Raw genomic sequence first — 23,772 nt, 5'->3', positions numbered from 1 at the left:
ATATATTCATTTAAATAAGATGTATAACCAAGTTTACAAGATATATAACTTGTAAATATAACAAAAATGCAGCTTTTGATGTTATTAAAATGGCTGAGTGCAATAAATATAAATCGCTTGAAATGTATAATATAATAGCTATCTCAAAAAATAAGTAGTTTTTACTCTTTTTTTCTGTTATATTAAGACGATAAAATTACTGTGGTTGTTTTTGGCAGAATCTATGAAATTTAAAATGTAATTAAATGGGCTAACAGCTTTCTTGTCATCTCACATCAAAATATTGGTCTTGAAGAAACGCTTTACAATATTGTAAATAAAATACTGATGAGAAACATGATTTGTTAAATCTCCTTTTCAGAAAGAAGTGTTAACAATTCTCTTTTAAGGTACTTCATTTTGCTCGGTTCATTTTTCTAAAACTGAAATCAAAGGAAAGTCTGCTATACTTCGTTGTTAGTAAACACAATATAAAACTATCTCTGTAGTCTGCTTTTCTATTTTATTTGCCTATTCTTTTCCAGGAAAATACAAATGCCGCGAAGTATGGCCTGACGTGGATTCTGAAAGAGTTTTCAATATTTACCTAGATGTAGTACTTTTGGTTATCCCTCTTCTCATCATGATCATCGTATACTCTCTGATTGCTCGAAAACTTTGCACCGGCTCCAAACTGAACTTTTCTATTGGAAAACGGAATGGTAAGAAAGATATTTATGAGACTTATCATAATTAAATAATGCATTTCCATTCAGCGGAATAATAAGGCAAGGCAAGAAATGGCCATTTATCCAGAATAATTTAGTATTAAATTTTTAAAAGATCATTTTGACTTAAAATAATTAATTACGCTGCGTAATAATAGAAATATTTTGAAACCATTAAATGATTAAATAATAATATTGTTAAAAATACCTTTCTTCCAAATAATATGAATGTTATACTACAGTAAATAATCTAAAGAGAATTGTGAAACAGCAGCTTAAATGAAAGTGCTTCGTATTTTAGTAATAGGCATTTGGAATTAAGTACATAGTCAAATTCTGGCATTTATTTATTTTTAATATAAACAACATGCAGACACTTAATATACAAAAGCATCATCTAAAGCAGGGCTTCTTAAACTTTTTTAAGTCGCGACCCTTTTTATCACTGAGATTTTTTTCGCGACCCCAGGACCCACATAATATTTACGAAACTTTTGTATACGGAGAAAAAATATCTCCGTATACATTTTGATTCATGAAACACTTTTGCTTAGCAGTTATTGGACTTTATTTCAGTACTTCAATGGTTGAATTCAGGCTGCTCTTACATACTGAGCTACCGAAAAGTAAACAACCTTCTTTGGATTATTTTTATCTAAAGAATTTTGATCTTGATGAAGTGATTTGAATGACGCTAGCCTTTATAGGCACTCAGTCACATCGAGCGTTTAACCTCTATTGCCTGACATAAAGTTATGAGCTTCAGTGTCACACTGTCCACAAAATCCAAAGCAATGAAATGGTCAATTCAATAAGAAAAAAAAAAGTACATAAATTGTGAAACCTAAAATGCTAACCAAAAGAAAATTTCAATATATAACCTGCAAATTTTCTTCATCTCCAAAATTATTGAGATTTCTTTATAGGACTTTCACTCCTGTTTCGGCATTTGCTAAAATTCAATCAAAATACTTTGCATTCCATTAAAATAACATCATTGGGAGGGAAAGTTTTATGCAAACCACATTAGTTAAGATAGTAACTACACATAATCAAACAGCCGCAGAAGCTGTAACATCATTAATAAAAATAATTTAGTTAAAACTCTCCTTGCGTGGCCTTTTCGAACGAACGCGCAGGTAATTAACATTTCGGATTAACGCGTAAAGGCAAAATATTACTTTCATTAAAAGCATGATTAACCTACTGTAGTTTATACAGTAGGTAATCATGCTTTTAATTTTAGCATGCTTTTAGGAGTTTATCCTAATTGTCACCTGTGACGGAGCTAGCAGCATCTCACAACAAACCAGCGGATTAGATTTCAGACCTAAATGTCAAACGTTCGGATTTGTGTCCATATATTCTACTCCGATAACCTGTATAAGAATATTTTCATGAGCACTTTTTGGTAAAATTAAAATGACAGCGTATATGGAGTAGATTCCCTTTTGCTGTACGTGACTAGCTTACTTAAAGCACTTTGCCTCGTTATGCATCACTTCAGATATTCTCAGATCAGCCTTTCTTGGAAATCGTCTAGTCAGCTTCTTCCGAGAGGATAGGCGAAACGGGTTCAAGCCGAATTCCTATTTCAGCCATTCCATTCGAAGTCACATAAATCTATTCCCTAGTAAATCAAACATAGCAACGTGGCCTTCCCAGGCAGACAGAACACACGCTCTACATTCACCTTCCAAAAACCTTTCCTTAAATACTAACTTCTTTCTACCTCATTTTTGAATGCACTCATGCTAAGTCATTTATATTCTGGAAAGAATGCGTGAGTATAAAGCAAGAGTGATAAGAAAGGTTGCTTCAATATAAAATTAACTGTTAAGTAAATTAAATAATTCCCCAGGACACATCATTAGATTTTCTTGAAAAAGAGACTTATTTTATTTTGAAGATATTTGAATTTCCTTTATAGGGCATTTTCTTTTCATTGTATTTTTATTGCTTTTTTCCATTACGATACCATTTTGATTAGTATCTTGTCTTAAATACAGCTATATTACTTTGTTATATTCTGTTAGATATTTGCTATATATAATAAGCAAGTATTAATTGATCCACTGCAATATACTGTTATGTTGAACTTCGCAAATGAGAGTTATTCTGAGTTATTTACTGTAAAATTAATATTAAGCCACGGGGAAGAAGAAAATGATGCATCATTAGTACTTTTCGTTACCGAATAGTAAAATTACATGAAACGTAACTCATTATTTTTTTCCATTTTCCCAACAGAAAAGAACATTACAATGGAGATATATATACATTCATTTATTTATTATGAAAAAAGAATGTTTTCTGGAGCCACTTTAATTCTACAAAAGATGAATAAATATGTTTCCGATATTATACATCAGATCGAAGAAATTTTCCTTTGAAAGCTGGGAATTATATCTTTAAAAGTGATAAAAATTTATGAGAGAACACAATCAGAATCGATACATTATTCTCTCAACTATGTGAGATACCAAATAAGAAACACTTCGAATAATCGATAGAACGACAGATGGTGTCAAATACTGCTCACAAATATCCATCTGTTGTATAATAAATAATTCTATGAGACATTATTGTAGAAAAGCGGGAAAAGTGTTTCCATAACAGTTAATAAATTCCTTTTTATTCCAATTTCTCGAGTATCACATTCTAAGCTATAATGAAGTATAATTTCCCACATCTTTTGCCGCTGTTTCTTGGCACTTATCAGACTGTCGTTTTTCGTTTATTTGACTAAATTCACCACGTAATTGCATGAAATTTGTTACAGCGAATTTTATTGGCAACTATCTTGTGCAGTGACAAAACGTTCGTGTGAAAAGGCTTTCACAAGACGTTTATGCATCTGCGCTTACACTTCTTTACTTTTTTTTATCAAATACATAGATTCTAATTAACTGGGACAGATCTTGAGATGAAGTTTTGATACAAGTAATAGCCTAATTAAATGAAGCTTGATTTTAAAATTAAAGCAGAAAAATTTTTAAAAGTCAAATTCATGAAGGTACAAATTATACATCAAAATGCGTTATGTAATAAAATGTAGAAATGAGAATTTGATAACCTCCCTTTAGCCAAAGGCTTTAATCTTTTTCATACTATCGTACGTAACGAAGGTTAATAACGCAATTTTATCCTTCAGATGCTTTAATGAAATTTATTAAAATACAATTAAATTTGTAATGAAGTATTTAAATTTAAAATCTTAATGTGGTAAACAAGCGCATACTTCCTCGTGAACACTTTTCCCAAGCGTCTCTGTGGGAAAAATTTGCACATCTTTTCACCTGTGACTGTATATATTTGAATAAAATCAGCACAGATATTAAATAATAAAAATAGGTTCCTTTCTTCGCTTTACTACACTAAATTTGTAAATAATACATTTTCAGACTTTCTTTGAAGTTACCATTCAGTTACAAATGTCCATGTGCTTCCTCAAACCATTCCTGATCGTTGTATTTTGATAAACTAAAGTTATAATCATTGGCTTCATCACTGTTTCTGTAGCTTTTCCATTGTAGTCAATATCTTCAAATTCTTAATATTATTTAAATTTCCAAATAACTTGAAACTCATTCTCAAGAGTTTCCGTGTTTTCAGTAATTGAATTTTTTTTAATGATACTGAGAAATGTATGTCCTATATTGTCTTTCTCTTTCTCTCTCTCTCTGAAACGAAAAGCATTGTTTAAAAATGTCCAATTTTCAACATACTGTCTTAGATTTAAAACGTTATATCAATATTTTTACTTCAAATATACCTAAAGATGAAATTTTTCAAGTTTCTGGTGCACAACATATTTAAGTTTTTTATTATCTTACTCACAGTAAGATCAAAGATGCAATGTTCTCAGATAGAAATTCTAGTTCAATGTTTATTACTACACTGTATCCATGAAGACTGATTATATGCTGAATAGTTAAATAAAATCAAAAAGCATAGTACTCGACATATTTCTTTAAAGCAAAACGTTTCATCGCATTTCCAGGCAACTAACAAGTTGCTTTGATTAATTCCTGGCAAGCTTGGATTTACAGAAGGCTATTATATGACTCATCTCTACTCAGAAGTAATCATATTCGCCTGATTACAAAATACAGATCTACTCGCTATGATGTGATATGACAAATCGATTTCAACAACACTAACTATAGTGTGTTTTAAACGAATTGCTCCATTAATTAGTTAGTGAATGGTTGAAATGAATACTCAAATCATGTGTTTTGCCGATCCTTCATGTATTACCACTTTGAAATGCTTTCATCGTTAAAAACTTGGGTACTGATATATTAAAGCTTTTGAAAATGTTTCATCCCATACGCATGCTATATCATTTCAAGCGTTTCTTTACGGCGTTTCCCTAATCAATACAAAATTTTATCACATCTGTGCCAAATAGTCACAAAAAGTCATCTCAGTTCCCCACAACAAGGCATATTATTTGCTTCAACACTCTGTGACCCAACCACGGAAAGAAGGCCATGGTTGCCCAACTACAGATTCAAACATGTCGGTGTACTTAAGATTCAGAAAACGTAGTACGGGGCTACCACATCTAGTATCGGGAGAGACAAACTCAGATATCCTAAATATATTTTAGTTAGCTCTTTTTATTTAAATTTTAAGCACCAAATGCTCAGTGGAAAAGGACTTGTTCCAGTCTGACAAGCATCTCACTTAAATCGCATGCTGCATGAAATAAGCGATAGAAATTTACAATTTTTTCGATAGATATTTGCCCTTTAAAATTTGCTGTTGTGGCTTATCTCACATGTCGAACCTAATCAGAACAAGTCCACGAAATTTATGGTAACAAAGAGCGCAAGCTTGTGCCTGTCGTAGTTATGGGCCTTAAACACCCTATAAGTAACAGTATGGCTTTCTCCAGGTCCGCCCCAATTTCGAAGGAAGATCCCTAGGAAAGGGATCGGAAGGTCTCAAACTCCTCTTTCCCAACCACTAAGCCACATGAAAGGACTTTCAGCTTTTGAGTACCCCATATCCCGCAGACACTACACATTTGCAAACGTCCACACATGGGATTCGAACTCAAGCTCAGTGATACAGAAGACAGGAGCACTAACAACTGTATCCATGAAGCAACATCCTTTAAAATTTGTTCCAAATAATTGGAACCTTCCAGTTACCCCATGAGTCTTCTAACGAAAACCGAACTCTGCTGCATTTTACCAATTTAATGAACGTCATTTAATAGCTGTGGGTATTTGTCAGTATCCTGTGAGGTAAAAATTAAATAAAATAACAGAAAAAATTTAATAATATTTTTAAATTATAATAAAATTTCATGATGAATTGCGCATTAAGACCATGAGAATTTTTAATAAGCTATTATTATTGTTATTAATATTTTTGAAAAGTACAAATCTGAAAGGAAAATTTTTCTCTGTTTACTAAACTTGAAAACATTAGCTTGACTTTAACGATGTACTTTTTCTTCTGTTCTACATCTCAGAGGAACTTTGAATATTCGTCAGCTGTTAGGAACCGCTTACTTAAAACAAGAGAAAACCGATTTCCTCAAGCCAGTGTTTTATGATGATGCATAACAAGTATAAATAATCGTAAAAGAAGTTTTCTCTGAGGCAGACTTAGGATCTTTGAAGTAGTTTAAAAGCAGTTATCGTTGAGGTAGCCTAACATTAAATAAATGTTTTTCCAGGTTCATAGTTTTAATTGCATGTTATTAATCTCCAGCGGCTCATTAAACGAAGGAGGAAGAAGATTTCTTTTACTTCCTTAACAAAGGAGACATAATGATAACAGCAGTCTACTTTTCGTTCATCAGCGGATGATTTTTTTTAAAGTTTTTTTTTTTAGTTTTTCTAAGTATTTTCTGAAAATTACCGCACTTACCGTTCAGATCACATACAGTCCTTTTCTTTTTTTCATTCTTTTCGTTTCGTTTCTCATTCATGAACAACAGAATTCTATTTGTTAGGAAAGCAGGTTTTATTTTGTCTCAATATTACAATGCCTTTTTATAACTCTAAATTCTACTTTAAATATTAATTTTGTAATAATTTCTTGAAATTTCGAAGCTTTTCTGTTACCGAACTTTGGGAGAGTCATCAAACTTTTTTCAGTCATTACTCTAAAATGTAATTCACAAAACACTACATTAAGTTTAAATAACTTCGAGATACTCTGATTCAGAGGCTAAACAAGGTCTTTTCAACTTCAGGAAACTTTCGTTCTATTCATTTTCAAGAATCAATTTTAGATTCTTTTTCGAAATTTCTTATTTCATCAGTAACTTAAAAAGCGCTTCATTTTAACAAACTGTTCAGACTTTTGCGTGTAAAAGAATAGAAAGATATGAAACTGGCATCAGGTCTAAGCTGGGTGAATATGGCGGCTTAAGAAGGATAGGTTAATTTACTTATTGAGGCAAAGCAAGTCGAGGGCTATCTGCCTAAAGAGAAAAATACCTTCGTGGAGAACTTTCTAAAGGAAACTGGCTCTTATCCACATTATGCACGGGAAAACCTCGGAACCCAATCATTAAGGGAACCCATTTGCTGAAATTCGAAGCCAAGTCGAACTACCAGCGTTCAGCGATCTCTTGGTGGTTAGTACGCTAGTTGGCTAAAGAAATAGGAAAGCGTTTTTCATCAAAAACTGCCGAAATGGATATGCATTTGCAACGCTGCTGCGATACGTTTCTTCCAATCCACACCGCCAAAAACTGCAAGGGATCTCCTAATGCACTAAGATTCTCCGCCAACAAGTCCAAAAGTGCATTGCTTTGAGGCGACTTCATGCTATGATAAACACATCACACGAGCTTACCCACTACCTGGCCCTATTCGGAAGACAGAGCGCCGTGTACAAACGTAACATTCTCACTGCCAAGACCACAGACGGAGAAACTTCTGCGGTTCCAGTACAGACCCACACGGCATCCTACACATGATCTCCACAAAGTCTTCAAGCCTCATCAGTTACATCTTCAACATTAGATCTCCGACCATCGCGCAAATAATACCTCCACCACAGCCAGCATCATAATGACACTATATTTCCAACGAAATCCTTCCTGCAAAACTTCACAACAGAAAAGAATTCGCGATGACTTAACAGCCCCGAAAACCACAGCTGACATTCTTTTCGGCTCTCAAGAAATCAGACAAATCTTCCGGACATTACCCAGAAAGAAAGCTCCAAGTCCCGATAAGCTGGACTAGGCAACATCTGTTTCCAAAGTCGGTCACGTGGTTTTCTTCGCCAAGGAAAACAAAATTCCTTTAAATCCCCGTTCACTAAGGTCTAATGTCACTCCTCCCTACACTTGGCGAGATTTATGAGAAACTGATTGTACAATGCCTCAGCTACCATCTCCAGGTCCATAACATCTTAAACAGCAGAAAGTACGGCTTCTCTCAACAATACATGCCTTGGATGGGATTCGACGCGCCATCCATCACATAAGGAAACAGAACTTCCGCACGGCCCTCATCTTTATAAATCTCCAGATACTATTTTCGTTCTGGTGACCGGCCATCAGACAGGCACTCAGGGCTGCTCAATATCCTCAGAACATCTAAAAAATCTTTTGAAATTATCTTCAAGATAGATTTCTTATAGTTCCCCACAGTAGCGGCACCATTATGTAAAAACAAGAGAGAGGCTGTCCTCAAGGCTCATGCACTAGGCAAGTGATTTGGAACTTAACTTTCAACTACATCTTGGCAACCAAATGGCCCCAGCACACCCAGCTAGTCGCGTCTGCTGATGACGCCATCTTCCTTGTCCAGGGACGTACAGGAGATGATCTGGAACTGAGAGCTACTGATGCCTGCCTCCTGCTTCAGCAATTTCTGTCACGCTATTAAACTAAGCATATCAGCTGATAAATTCACAGCTTTAATCATCCTCAAGACCACCACTAATCCAACACGTTGCCCCTGCATCAAGCTGCTCCACAAAAAAATACAACAATAGTTAACTATTTTAAATATTTAGGCTTTACATGGATCCGAGGCTGAACCTGAATCCCTCATTTACAGCACCTTCGAAATAAAACAAAAACATAAGACTTGTCAATTTCAAGGCACAAACGGGGAACAAAACCCTCATATCACTAAACTATTCTACACAAGAGTAATCGAGCGCATCGCACTCTACGCAGCAGTAATCTGGTCCTTCCCGACGCAAGGATGCAAAGTGGAACACCTACAAATCATCCAACGTCCTTTTGCTCTCATGCTGTGCAAGGGCTATCGCACAACTGCTACAGATGCGATAGTCGTTCTCGTCCGCCTCACACCTAAAGGCAGAGTAAGAAATGTCCACTATCAAAATCCTTCAACTCCACACAGTTGCAAGTTTTCGAGGCACCTCTTTCAGTCCAGCACCCAACGAATATCCAAGGTCTACCCCACAACTACATCTAGGAAACAAAGAAGTTGGAGTACACGTCAGCATTTATAACACTCGGCCTATTACCATCCCCACACATGCATATACTTATTACACAGATGGGTCTAAAAGGAAGAAGGAGTCGGCAGCGCCTACGTACTATGCCGTAACAACCAACGCATGGCCTGCTGGAAAGAACACCTACTCCAACACAATACTGGCTTCCAGGCCGAGTCATTGGCCACTCATAAGGCTCTATAACAAGTACCAGCTACTACCGAACACAATATCTACATCTGTTCAGACAGTCAATCTTCCCTCCTGGCAATTCAAAATCATCGATAATCTTCATCCATCGTAGAGGAAATTCAAAGCCAGCTTTACCATAACAGTTACAAGCACATCCAACTCACACGGGTCAAGGCGCATGACAGATTAGAGGGCAACAAAGTAGCAGATAATCTGGCCAAAGAAGCTTTCAGCAATACAGACGCCCGACAACATAACATCCAAGCCCCACCCTCCCACCTGAAAGCACTTCTCTCGAGAGAGGTGCGCAAGGAATGTCTGAATGGGATATGAGTGAAACAGGCCGGGGCGCCTATGACTTCATTCTCAATGTGTCTACAAATTAATATCTCCAACATAGAAACCTGCATCTGCGGCCAAGAGGGAGGATTAGACGATTACTACTACTACTGCTCACTAACAATCTCAATGAACATCAAGCACCCAACATCTATCACAGACGCATTTGAAGGTCACATAAACAAGATCAGAGCTACAGTTAACAACATCTGTCAAGATGCTAGGCACTCTAACATCTATGTAACAAGATATCTGCAAACCAATTTAACACCAGCCAGAGGGTATCAGTGTGCCAACAAAACTACCGAAGGCCTCAAAAAACAATGCAATTGCTAGAGAATTGCTTCCCCAAAGAAATGTATACCGTCACGCAATTGCTTAACAATTGTGTCACTAAAGACTCTAGCATGTTAATAAAACCTGTGTTCGTCACTAAAGACTCTAGCGTATTAATAAAAACTGTGTTTCGGCACTAAAGACTAAAGACAAGCACATCCAACTCAAATCTAGTGACTAATCAGCGTATTAAAACTGCGTTTCTTCACTGTGACAGTTTCGCCGAAGGTTCACGAACCCTGCCAGTTGTACTGCCCCCAAAACTATGTTCTCGTGCCCTTTAGTTTTCTGTTTTCTATGTTTTTCGTCTCATATGTTGTACATCTAAAACTTCTTTATGTCTGTATGTTCTTTCTTTGTTTGTATTTGTGTTTTTATATTTCGTTTTTGTTTGTTCTGTATGCTTTGTTTGTTCTGTTCGCTTTTGCTTGTTCTGTAAGTTTTTCTGTTTGTATAATTTTTTTGTATGTTTTTGTGTTTGTACAGTTTTACGTTTGCATCATCTGCCCATGTTACCATGTATATCAGACGAATGAGTTGTACAACCACCAACTCAAGTATTTTAATTGACAAAGCATTGCAATGTTCTGAAATGGCTTAATAAACTCCCGTTTCAGAGGAACATGAAGCCCCAGCGTGTTGGTTCTCTAGATAGTGGAAGGCGTAAGACACACACTGTTTACCTCTGTTAGACACTAGGCGTCCTCGTCCTCCTTCACCTGCCACATGCTAATGGGAGGGATGCATTCGTGGAGGATCATATTCATGTTACTATTGGGGAGGGAAATCAAGAAAACTATCATGCAGCTAAACGATTGTCGGGAATTAAACCTGGGTCAAACTACCAATTGTCAGTGGTTTTAATACGCGGCGATTGTTTGGCTGCTGAATTAAACGCGAAATGTCTTGAAGTACATTCTCCTAACGTAATATACAAAATGCATTTTTTTTTTTCAAATTTTATGCTCCTGCTTCCTTATTTACTTCTATAGCCGCCTCAAAACCTCGAAGTAAAAATTTTTGATCTTCTATTAGATTTCTTAGTTCTCATTAAGATGAACATTTTCTTTAAAATCGCGAAGCGTGAATATTATCGATTTTGAGGTTATCATTATCAAAACTTTGATTCAAGTTTTGCTTTCTTTAAAATTAATTATTATAAAAGGGAGAACCTAAATTCAAAACCCTATGCATTGGTTACAGTCGTCTTCTACAAATGGCTTTGCAAATCCTGAAGTCCTTCTTTTTCTGGATTTTCATCCTTACACAAAATTTCTTAAAGATGGGCTCACTTTTTAATTCGATCTGTCTTAAAACTGCTGTTTAAAAAATTGAATTAGGAAGATTTGATGAAACCAGGAAAGTACTATTGTTTAAGATGAACTCAACAGAATTCCTTTGACAAACGTAGACTATATCATATGATGTCCCCTTTTATTTGTTAAGTCTCTTTTATTTTTTAAACATTTAGTTAATATTTTCCTTTTACTTTAATTTCAAGTACATGTATTATGCATGTTTCTTGTTGCTTGAAATGTGGTATCTTTATAGACCTGGTATGCTGCAAATGAATTACTGAAACGCGTAGCAAACGAAAGGAATTTTCGAAGAAGTGGAGAAATTCCAATTTTCTTAACAACATGCAATTCGAGATAAATATAAACAAAATACTGTTTTCATTATAGAAGTCTTTTAAACCTACTCTTTAGTCTAAATCAATCTTTACATTTATGTCTACATTCATGATATTTCAATGATACTAACTAAATTAATTACCTCACTCCTACAGTTCGAGCTTTATTAGCCAACATGATATGGCTGAAATTCTGATTCCCAGAATAACATTTTGATGTATAACAAGCTTTATTTAATTAATGTATAGTACAAACTTAAACAATTTCTTTTCGTCATTAATAAACTGTTGCAAATATTTTGACAGTTATTTTTTACCCTTAATTCTGAACCTAGAAGAATAACATCTATTTATCTTGCAAGAATCTTAAAAAATAAATAAATAAGTAAAATTAAGTTAATGTAGTATTTAAGCTGCATATTTTATTTACAATTCTTTCTCTTAAGGTAGATATTTTTTAACTGACTTACGAGTCATTGAAAAACCAGAAGTTAAGCCATTCAGAAAAAATGCTTTAAGTATTCTTCATCTCTTTTCAGATCACAACGCATCCAATAACCCAGAAAAGCAATACCTTGATCCTCGGCCATCTTCGAGCAATGGATTAATGGGTCGCAAAGATTACTCCTCCAAATCCACTGCAGGCAGATCCAGAACAAACAAGACTACTCTACGGAGCTCATATGAGAAGAACCAAGCTGCAAAAACTAGAGTTGTAAGAATGCTCTTCGTGGTAGTTATCGAATTCTTTGTCTGCTGGACACCCCTCTACGTAGTTAACACATGGGCTTTATTTGATGCCAAGACCGTATACTCATCACTTGGATATGTGGGAATCTCTGTCATACACTTACTGGCTTACATTTCTTCATGCTGCAATCCTCTGACATACTGCTTCATGCACAAAAAATATCGACAAGGTTTTCTGGCGGTTATAGGATGCAAGAGAAATATGAGGTGGAATTTTGGACGTCAGAGCAGCGAAAGATCCGGAACTATGATCAGCGTGTTCAGCACTAGAGCAGGATCTGTCAGATCCGGTAAGCACATAATACACTAATTAATAAACGTATAAGCTTCAAATAAAATATTACTGAATTGTAAATCCCCAGTATAGTTGTATATGACTAGGAGTAAATAACAAAAGATTAATTATAAAAGATTTAATATTTTTTACTTTATTTATTATTTAGTAGATTTGGAAAGTTTTGAACTCTCTCAATTAACGCTCAATATAAATTCTTTAAATCATGTGCTCAGTTACATAAAATGTTATATTATTATATAACGTTTCGTTTTCTTTGGGAATATAAAATGTACGAAACGTTTTAAAAGACTGAAAATGAATTATTGCAATGCCTGATATGTATCACAGATATAAGGAAACGGGTGTAAAGGATTATTTATTTAACTAAAATAAAAGTTGACAGACGGCTCAGTCGTGCTTAAAAATATAGCCAACAGTTATGCTTAAATCAAAGATAATGAATTGACTTAACTAAGTAAAACTAAGCTAGTTTACCAATTACAGGCCACAGAATTAAAATATTTTCTTCTTTTTACCTCATTTAAATATCGTACGAGCTAAAAATTTACATTTTGGCAGGAAAATGGAAATGAGAGAGATAGGAAAGTTCATTAGCATAAAATAACTGGTTAAAAGCTAAACAAGTCCTTAAAATTAACACAAACGTATATACAGGTTGGAGCAGTTTCGTTTACCCATTTTAAAGTAATATACTCGGCGCTAGAGGATATGAAATTTCAAATATTTTACATCATCTTTTTTCTGCATTTGTCTGTTTACATACATACCACGTAGTGGGTGCTTTGTATGCCTCTGCCACAGTCAAGCACTGTATCGAACAAAGGACAATTTCCTTTAGCAATGCACTTTACGAGATGATTACGGACATTCTTCATGATACGAGTCTAGAGGTCCATCACTACAACCGCAGCCAGCTGCACCCTCCTGTTTCCCCCGTCAAAATTCTCGCAACGATCTGTGAGCTGCGAGCTTACAAGTGCACGTCGCAAGCAAAGACCTCAAACAACTGTAAGCTGTGTGCAAATTATGAACAACACGCGCAAACAGCGAATGTTTTGCGACTATACACATGTGCAAATTGTTTACCTATGTGAACTACGCAACCGTGGACAACCTTATGTGCAAACGCTATACCCTGCGAATTCCTAGCACAGAACTCAACATATTGTGCACCACATGCCAGTTGAAGTCATTATCCTAGCAGCTTAACTCAACACATGCCCTACTTATATTTCTTTGCATGTTTTAATTCTTGCTCTTGCTTTTTCTTTTCTGCAACATTTTTGTTTCCTTGCCATTTCTATTCAGTCAAAATCCCTCTAAATCTGTTAAACAAAACAGGAGCGCCCTTGTTTGGCCATGAACAAACTTTTTCATGTCTCAATAAACTCCCGATGCAGCCTCTTGAGGCTCCAGGGAGTTGTCGCCGCTAAATAGGGAAGGGCGTGGGACATACGCCTGCTTACTTGTGTTAGACACCAGGCGTCCCTGTCCTCCGTAACCTGTAACCTGATACGGGTCTAGGATATCGGGAGTTATGAGCTCAATTTCCTTCTTGATTTATTCTTTAAACTCTTCCACGCTTCCTACACTGATAACATACACCTTATCCTTCAAATGCCTTCACAGGAATAAGTCTAAGTGACTTATGAGGTGACTGAATGTCACCGAAATACAGAAGTCTGCAAAAATCTTCTGTCGTCATCTGTTCAAGCAGTATAGCCTACTCACCATTTCCAAAAATTTCCGAAAAGTGTTCCTTTCACAGATATAGTGTTCCATAAATAACTATAGTAAAGGCACATAAAGAGCACGGCCGAGTATATTACTTTGAAAATTGGTAATCGAAAATACTCCATCTTTTATTTCGATGCTGGAAAATAAAACAGCATCCTCTAAATTTCTTTCAATTTTCCTTAATGTCTGACTGCCTTTTATATCAGAGATAATAAATTCTATACCTTACGATCTAAAGTAGATTATCATAAGCGTATACATTTCAGTGCTTCAATGCAAGCCTTTGATTAATTTTTTAAATTTTCTTTGCTCTTTGATTATTTTCCACATGAAAGATAATAAATTATGTGCCCTTAAAGAGAAAATCTGTTACGATCTAAGGTAGATTATCATCAGACTGGTATCATTAAGCTTATACATAGATTTAATTGCAAACAATCAGTATTAACGATGCTTTTTTATTTATTGGTATTTACTAGGCGCTTTAAAGGAAAGTTAAAGTATTTATCACATTGCATGTTATGAAAAATATGTGAAGTAATATTGAATCTTATATTAAACTAAATACAAATGTAAGCAGAGTTAACTTCAATCATTTTACCGCATCCAATGCAAAATGAGTTAGTTCTCTGTGTGATTAATTTGGGTTGCACTAAGATAAAATTTCATTTTAAAGTAAACATGGCTGCTGATTGCTCATATCCCCTTTACTTTGGTTGAGTAAGTTGAGAGAAATTGCAATATGCAAACGAAGCAGATTACATGATGATTCTCTCGCTGTTAACAACCTACAAAAGCCCTAAGTTGTGATTATGAAATATGATTTCAAATGCAGAGTGCACCGAGAAATGTTTAATATTATTTTTCAGCCAGTTTGGGAAATATATTTCAAACCATTTCCCATTCAGGATTAATGTTACATTATTCATCAAAATTTTGTTGCACTCCCCCGAAATGATAATAGGAAACTATTTAGAACTCAACCATACATTTAATACATTATTATTATGATGATTATTATCATCATTATAGTTCATGCAACTAAATACTGCTGGCACAGAATGCTTGGAATGAATAAAATGCGAAAGGCTTCTGCATATATTATGTGAAAGAGGAGAAGGAAATTATGTGCCTTTCTTACAGCTTGAGAAGCAATTCGTGTGATATGAAATTTGTCAATATCAGTAGCATAGCAATTTCTCTAAGATGATATACATCTTGTTGACATGAGGGCTTATATTGTATTTAGTCTAATACTAAATTAATAACTTTTTTAAAAGCATTAATTTTTAGAGCACAAATTAAATATAAAAGCTAAATTATAAATTTATGTAAGAACTACTGTAGGGTTTTTCTTAATTTGCATATCAAATTTATTTTAAGTTTTCCTGTTCTCAGCTTCTCAAACTTTCCCTCACATTCTCTCGCCAGGATGTAATTTTTAAGTTAAGTGAAGTGCTATTTTATCCATGAGTTCGGAAAAATTCGGGCGCCACTTGTAAGATCTGTCTCTACTTTTCCACATCCACTAATTTAGATCCTACAATGAACCTGGCGAATTCACGCACAGGCGTGAAATAAATACCAGCACAGAAGGGTGCAAAATAACCCTTTATTAACTCAAACTAAAATAACAGACAGCACGGACTTCGTGCTTTACAAAAACACCGTTCACTTGCGGCGATAACTAAACGTAGACGAGTATACAAAATCAAATCTGAAAAATAAAACGAGTGCAAGAACGCACTTCAAAATTACTTCTTTAAGAGATGAACTCATAGAGATCTAACCGGCGTGATACTAAACTGATAAGGCCAAAAGGCTTACTCGAGTGACCGCGAAATAACGACGAAACGTGCGCTAGGCTAGCGAAACACGCTCTGAATAAACTGATATAATCACACGTTTAAATGGCACTTCACTTAACTTTAAAATTTACATCCTGGCGAGAGAATGTGAGAGGAAGTTTGAGAAGTTGAGAACAGGAAAGCTTAAAATAAATTTGTTATGCAAATTAAGAAAAACCCTACACTACTTTTTCCTGAGTTAATTAAGCGTTTGCATTCTGTCAGCAGATTACCAACACTTCCTTGCCTACAACCCTACAAGCTGAAGGATTCAGTAAATTAAGAATTAATGTCAGCTCTTTTGTTCCAGATTATGAATTAATAACTATGTCATTGACTTCAAAATATACATAAAAGTTCTTAAAATTACTAATTTTAATTTTTTCTCAATACTTGCTGCAAATCAAAGCATTTTTCCTTAGTCAGCTTTTCAGAACTATAAAAATTTCTAAGTCTGAAGTTACCTTTTTACAGTACAAGTTTATACTTTTAAAACAGTTCTTTTCTTTCCTTTCATATAGAAATATTTTTCCAAAACCAAAATGAATCTAATTTTCTACTGCATTTGAACGTCCATTAGAAAACTTAACGATGAAAAGACTTTAAACGTAAAATGAAAGAGTGGTCGAAATACAAATGTGGAGATATCTACCTGTTTCATCGTTCATGCAATAAAAATAAAATAAATTGCAAAATTGCGATATGTGTTCAAAACTCTCTAAGCTTGATGGTCGGACATTATAATGTTAAATAAAAATAAACTTCAGCAACTTACGATATCGTCCTTAAGTTGACAAGTCCGTAGAAAAAACTAGAAACCATAGCAAGTCTTTCAAACGCTCCGGTAAAATGCAGGGTTTCACGCATAGTACGCCTACTGTCGTGCGCTCTTAATGTTCTGTTAGATATTTTAGAGAGAATAAATTGTGCTCAAATATGATATGCAACCATTTCTCAGACCATGACAAAAGCGGTATGTTTTGGATATCTCTGGACACTTATTCGAATCCTCGCAACTTTTTGCAATGGCAGAGCTTTATGAAAGACAAGAATTTAAGACTTATCAATGTGGTCGAACTGCGGACCGAAATTATAAATTTGTATACAAAAACAAATGAGGACTTTTGCCCCAAAACAACTGAAAAAAAATTGTTCAAGCATTGTGATATGGAGTATGTGTTCAAGTGAATGTATTTCCGCAAAACATAAGCTACTTTCATACCAAATTTTATTAAGTTGGAGTTTAGATTTCATTACAAAGCATCACGTACGCCAAACCGTGTTAATAAAACTTAGTGCTGTGGCTTACCCCCACTCCCAAGAAACAGTTATAAGTATTACTCTTCTGTGCGTAAATCAGACCCTGATAGCGATTATAATTTTCCCCACGTTTTCTTCCTATATAAATGCGAAAGATTTTTTTTGAAATTAGAAGGCATATGTAAATACTTTATCTCAGCAATCTTAAAATTGTATTCTTTATTTTCATAAACTGCATTACCTACATTCTTTGACATAAGGACCTAATAATGCAAATTGATAACAAAAATCTGTCTGTTTAAAAAATATCGAAAATGTCATCAAATTAAATATAAACATAGTCACTCGTATTAATGATATGCTTAATCAATTAGAAAGTTACAGAAAGTTTAAATGCGGTGTTCGAGAAAATTCAGATAGTCTCAAATTAACGTTTGATATGAGGATAATTCTTCATTTAATTGTACACAGACCGAAGTCAATTATATTAAAAGTTATTGCAGGGATAGCAAAGGAAATATTGTCGATTTATTTATATTTCCTTTTCAAAATTTATTATAGCTAATTTGTTTTGCTTCTGAGTTGTTCTTAGAAAACCAAAATATGTGAATACCATAAAAAAGAAGCAAATCTGTTAATTTAATTAGTAATTCCTTCTATAAATTACTTAGAATCGTATTAGAAATCTAGTTGTACCCTAATAAAATTCACTGGTCTTTTTAATGCATTTAAGTACGTTTCAACCATTCGTCATAATTGATACATATTTCGACTGAAGAAATTTCGTTTTACAGTAAATTATGCAATTTACTATCGAAAAAAAAATTAAGTAATGCACCATTGAAAATTTTATTTTACTTAAAATACTTAAAAAAGCATTTTTGCTTTTTTAAGTAAAATAAAATTTTTGCAAGCTGAGGTACTGTGACCCTGAGTTTCTTTGCACAATTTTCCATACTGCAATATTTCAAACATTCGGAAATTACGGCTCGCGAAACTTGGTTGTTCCTCTATAGTTCCTAATAATCTTACTAGATGTCAGCACTACCAAATGAAAGGCAGCCAATTCAATGGCGAGCAAGTTCTGTTTCTAAAATCGCTTACAGAACGCAAGATTCTAATTAAAAATTGCTTATAGCTATATTGTTTAAAAATACCTTTGATTATGGTAACGACGCTAACAAACTATAGATTTAAAATTTGGACGCAAATTAGTTCATAATAATGATACTAACAAAGTAGTAGATACAAAATTCAGGTGCAAAATAATTCATAATTTTAATTCTTAAAAATCCTTAAAATATTTTAATCAGAAAACTCCACGTTTCAGTATTCCAAAAAAAAAAAAAAAAAGCGTAGCCATGATCGTTTTAATTTAATAAGCCGATCTATTCGAAGTACCGCTGACCAGTGGCTTCTGGTAAATCTAAATATAAATTCCTACAGTTTGTTACATATAAATAAAATTTAAATACTAAAACCAAACAAATGCATGGTTTGATTATTTAAATGCTCACCAAAGGGAAGTAGATGGGAAGAAGTAACATTTTTTAAGTAAGATGAATCACAGCAATTAAAGTGAAATGTGATATATTAAAATTATGAAAGTTGGTAATAATGCATTGGACGCCATAAATAAAAAAAAAAAAAAAAAAAAAATTTAATTTGCATTATGCCATAATATAAATAAATATATATGTACATCGTTTAATTTGTATTATGTCATAATATAAATAAATATATAAAAGTATTTAACTAAAAATGTGTTGAAAGCCAGCAAAACAGTCTGCTCTTCAGTTTGAGTGCTGACTGGGTGCTCATTTTGACTGGGGACAGCCCAGCATTGGAGTGCAAACTGTCTATTCCATTTCCGTGGTATTAATCATTTTGAAATTTTGCAATATTAAGAATAGTTTCATTGTCAGTTTCCGTCTGCTGATATTTTCTTCGTGTTCAATTGGCGGTGAACTGGTTTATCAGTCTTCAATCTTTTAGACATGCATTTTCCTCGAGGCCTCATTCGTCGTAAGCGGAAAACAATCGGCTTTGAGCTCAACGATGAGACCGTGCTCTCTATTTTTGAGCTCATTGGAGATTCCGAGACGTCTTTACCAAATAACGCTTACTTTCAGAAAAGCTATCAAATAATGCTTGCTTTTGGAAAAGCTTAACTTCATGTAACACAGTCATTTAATCATCAGTGTTTAGTTCAGCTTCGAGTAGCAGTGTGCGCATACAAGCAACATGTATGGGAAGTTGAGCTTGTAAATCAATAAGTGAACTTGTAAAGTATTATGTTTATTAACCCATTACCTTATTATTTTTAGCTTCACTTCTACTTTCGTTGACGCAAATTAGTTGGCGAATATATAAGAACAGTGTTCTTGAGAAGTCAGAAACAGCGTTTTTGCCAGCAACCACAGATCTTTATACTGTTCTTCCCTGAGCTCTTAGATGGGCTTTAGCGGCGTTTGCTCGCTTGTTTAGAAAACCTGAGTTATTGTAGAGCTTTGCCGTGTGAATTGCATACTATACTACTTATGTTTTATTTTGACATCTGTGTTTGTGTCCAATGACTCTTTTTAAGATAGCTGCGTAGCTCTTAATTTGAAGTTGCAATAAAAAAGTTTATTTTAGACCTTCTTTTGACTTCATAGTTATTGCGCTAGGAGTCTAAAACTGGGTGATAAGTCACCTGTCTGTCTACACGGAACTAAATTTAAGCTGTGTAATTCTTAGGTTTCCGTATAAGCTCATCTTTCAAACGGAAGCACAGTTCATGCAAGTAGTAATCAAGCAAGAAAATGCTGATGGAGAATCTGTGTAACTAGTCGAGAATGAACCGAGGTGAGAACGCAAATTGCAGACCCTATCTACGGATGTCGTCGCTAGCATGCGATACTGAAATCATTTATATGACAGTTGTTTTATACGACAGGCAAAGCGGGGGAAAAGGGTGGCTACATGCGATTCGTTAAGGGTTTGGTATGGTTTATTTGATTAAGTAAAAGCACTCGTGGGCTATCTCCCTATCACTCGTGGGCTAAGAGAAGGGATGCCTTTGTGGAGGATTTTCTTATTGGAACTGCCTGGTATACATATTATGCATAAGGAAACCAACGAAAATACCCATGAAGCCAGCCCGTTCGCGGTGTTCGAACCTAGGACCGAACTACTAATGTTCAACAACTTTACCGCTTGGCATCTGGTGGGCGCGATTCTTTAAAAACTGTTAACCTCTGACTACCGCGTACACTTAAGGGACACGTACCGCAAGTTTGGAACCACTATTCCAAAGGGTGAGCTGCCCTCAAAGAGTATTTTAAGAGATTCCTATTTACAAAACACGAGCACACACACAGACAAAAACATTTGCAGTTTCCCATTCATAAGAATGAAATCGATCCTATTCGATACTCGGGATCTGCATGCCAAATTGCTTGGAACTGCATAAGTTTACAGTCATAAGTATCATAAAATAAAATATTGGTCCTGCAATACTGCATATTTTAATTTTTCCTTTTATCGAAGTGTATCGGAATGTTATAATTTGAAATCAGCTATTTTGGATTTTTTTCTGCTTCATCACCTTTCACCAAAATTTGAGTATTTTAATGCTATTGTTATTATTACCTTTATTATTAGCAAATTAATTTACTCATCATTATGTCGATTTTTTGACTTAGCAATACATATACCGCATACAGTAAATATCCATACTAATTTAATTTCTAAAAACTGCATGAAATTACCTGAGCTATTTTTTAATGTATTCCCTGCCACCATTGCAGCCCATTTTTCCACTTAACTCCAAGCTTCTACATTACCCCCCCCCCGCAGTGTAGAGTTCAGTTGTCTGGTCCCCTAACCGATAGAAAACAGCATGGATCACTTTTCCATTTGTATTAAAGAATTTTTCCTTTAAGATAATTCTTCAGAGTGAAAAAAAAAAAAAAAAAAAAAAAGGAAATCATTTGCGAGTCAAATCATAGAGTGGATTTAACAGCACGTTTCAGTTTAATTCGTCAATACAGGTGTTAGACTACGAAATTAAATAGGTGGCTCTAACACTACTAATTTCGGGTCAGTGGAACCTGAAAAACCTGAAAAATTTCGATTATTGTCATCAGCAATAGAGTGTGAAGTTTAGCACGCTCAAATTTTTAGCAGCATTGCAGGCACTGATTTTAAACATTCATAATTATAGGACATAAACATGGATCTATCGAAATTCAAAAAAGAACATATTGATGATGCTCATCTGGCTGGATGATATGTTATCTTGATCTATCAAGATAACAGATCTTCCTGATGTATCGAAGACCGTAGTATTCAGAATGTATCGATATACAGTCAAAAGTCGTTATTCCGGACTCGTCGGGACTTCGGCGATTCCGGATTATCGATTTTTCCGGATTATAGATCATCAGTTTAAATCTGGTAAGATGGCATGCAGAAATTATAAAATTAAAAATATTAAACCGTAATTTATGAAATAAAAAAACAATTATGATCTAAAGGGTATCAAAATTTACGAAAAAAAAAAGCTTAATATTTATTTGTTTACTTTATTAAACATTTCTTTCAATGTAGGTTGTTTAATTTGCTTCGTTTTACCCGATAATACTTTCTCTTTAATTCTATAAACAGACATAATTTCTTGTTCAGTTACAAAGTTCCGCTGTTCAAGTCCTATATTGCTGTGTCGAGAATACCGACTAATTTGTCAATCGAAATTTTTTCGTTTTCAATAACCTCTGTGACACTTTTTTCACTATCGGAAGCGAATTATAATGACGAGGAATTTGATTTAAATCATACCAAAGACGGAGTACATCGAGATGAAATACTACATTTAGTTAGGAATTATAATCCAAATAAAATAAAAACATCTGCCCTGAAGATAAGGATAGTGCTGACAGATCAACTTCCAATTCATTGCGCGCCGCGTCGTCCCCCCCGCAGCGTAAAATTGATAAACAGATTTCGGAATGATAAGAGAATCAAAGGATATGCCTTTATCCATTTTTTGCAGTAATTCCCCTTTTTGTTCAATGGACTTCGAAACATACTTTCGCTTTGTAGATTCTTTACATATTAGTAAATATATATCAGAAATTCTATTTGACATAATCGAAAGTCCAAGCTTACTTTTATAAAATTGCTCTAACAGTCTGCAAAAAATAATAAGCTGGATCCAATTCGAAGATTAAGGAACAGCGCAATCTGCAACATTTAACTTAATTAGATAATTTTAGCTTAGCTTATATCGTCCGTTATACATTAAACGCGCGTGTGTAAACGTATTATGCGCATGCGCACACGCATATTCGCAGCCGTAAAGGTCTTACGCGCATGCGTAAACGCGACGCATGGGCAGAAAGTTTGTAGCTTTGAGGTCCGAATTAACAACTTTTGACTGTATATTAAGGACCACGGTATATAAGTGACTAAGAAAAGAGAATTTCTGCAGTTAAAGAAATAGCCAGGATAAGATGTTCCCTGAACAGAGGTTAGAATATTAAAAAGAATTCCAGTAAAAATTCATGAAATAATGACTACTCAAGTTATGGCCAAAATGAACATTATCCATGATCATGAACTCATTCATTCCTACAAAAACTGCTCATCAGGAATATCAGAATGAAATTGGTATTCACAATGAATATTCACCATCTGGCAGCCATAGTAAAGACAATGATAATCAGGCTTTCTATTTAGTGCTGCTTTTAGGAAGATCAGGAGCGCAAAACGGGGACAGTATACAATGCAAAACAGGTATTATTTGATGATGAGTCCAACATCTCGGAGAGTTTATGTATCGAAAGCTCCTTTAAAAGCATCTCATTCCTCGCATTTACTGTAACGATTTAGAATTTCGCACGTTACATGAGTTTCTTGTAGATATCATAAGCTCACTGTAAAATATTTATGTTTTTTCCCTAATTTAAATTTCGTCCATGTGTACTTAATCATTTTTGGCAAAGGAATAAAAAATGACAGAAGCTCTTATGTTTAATAGAATATTTACGTTAACACGCATTTCCAGGCTTCTGACACGGACAAGCACACGTTTTACACACTTTAGTATGCACCCAGCCACTATATATTTAATCAAGTAACTGGATAATTCTTGGCTATTCATCGCTAATTTTCATGCAGAAAAAGATGCACGAGACATTGAAAAATTATCCCCCTTCTAAAACTTCGTAACTCATCACG

General features: G+C 34.6%; 1 protein-coding gene across 1 annotated transcript in view; it reads left to right on the top strand.

Annotated features, from left to right (window-relative positions):
* The window catches only part of LOC118183760 (cholecystokinin receptor-like), a 45,258-nt gene that overhangs the window by 9,752 nt on the left and 11,734 nt on the right, over nt 1-23,772 (top strand). Inside the window, exons 2-3 of the mRNA XM_035353366.2 lie at nt 525-701; nt 12,198-12,698. Coding sequence (XP_035209257.2) covers nt 525-701; nt 12,198-12,698 — 678 coding nt within the window. The remainder of the gene's footprint in view (nt 1-524; nt 702-12,197; nt 12,699-23,772) is intronic.

Source organism: Stegodyphus dumicola, chromosome X1, assembly GCF_044657685.1.
Source record: "Stegodyphus dumicola isolate Sdum_Otavi_A_Nest chromosome X1, ASM4465768v1".
In the NCBI taxonomy this organism is placed as follows: domain Eukaryota; kingdom Metazoa; phylum Arthropoda; class Arachnida; order Araneae; family Eresidae; genus Stegodyphus; species Stegodyphus dumicola.
This window is presented reverse-complemented; position numbering and strand designations above follow the sequence as displayed.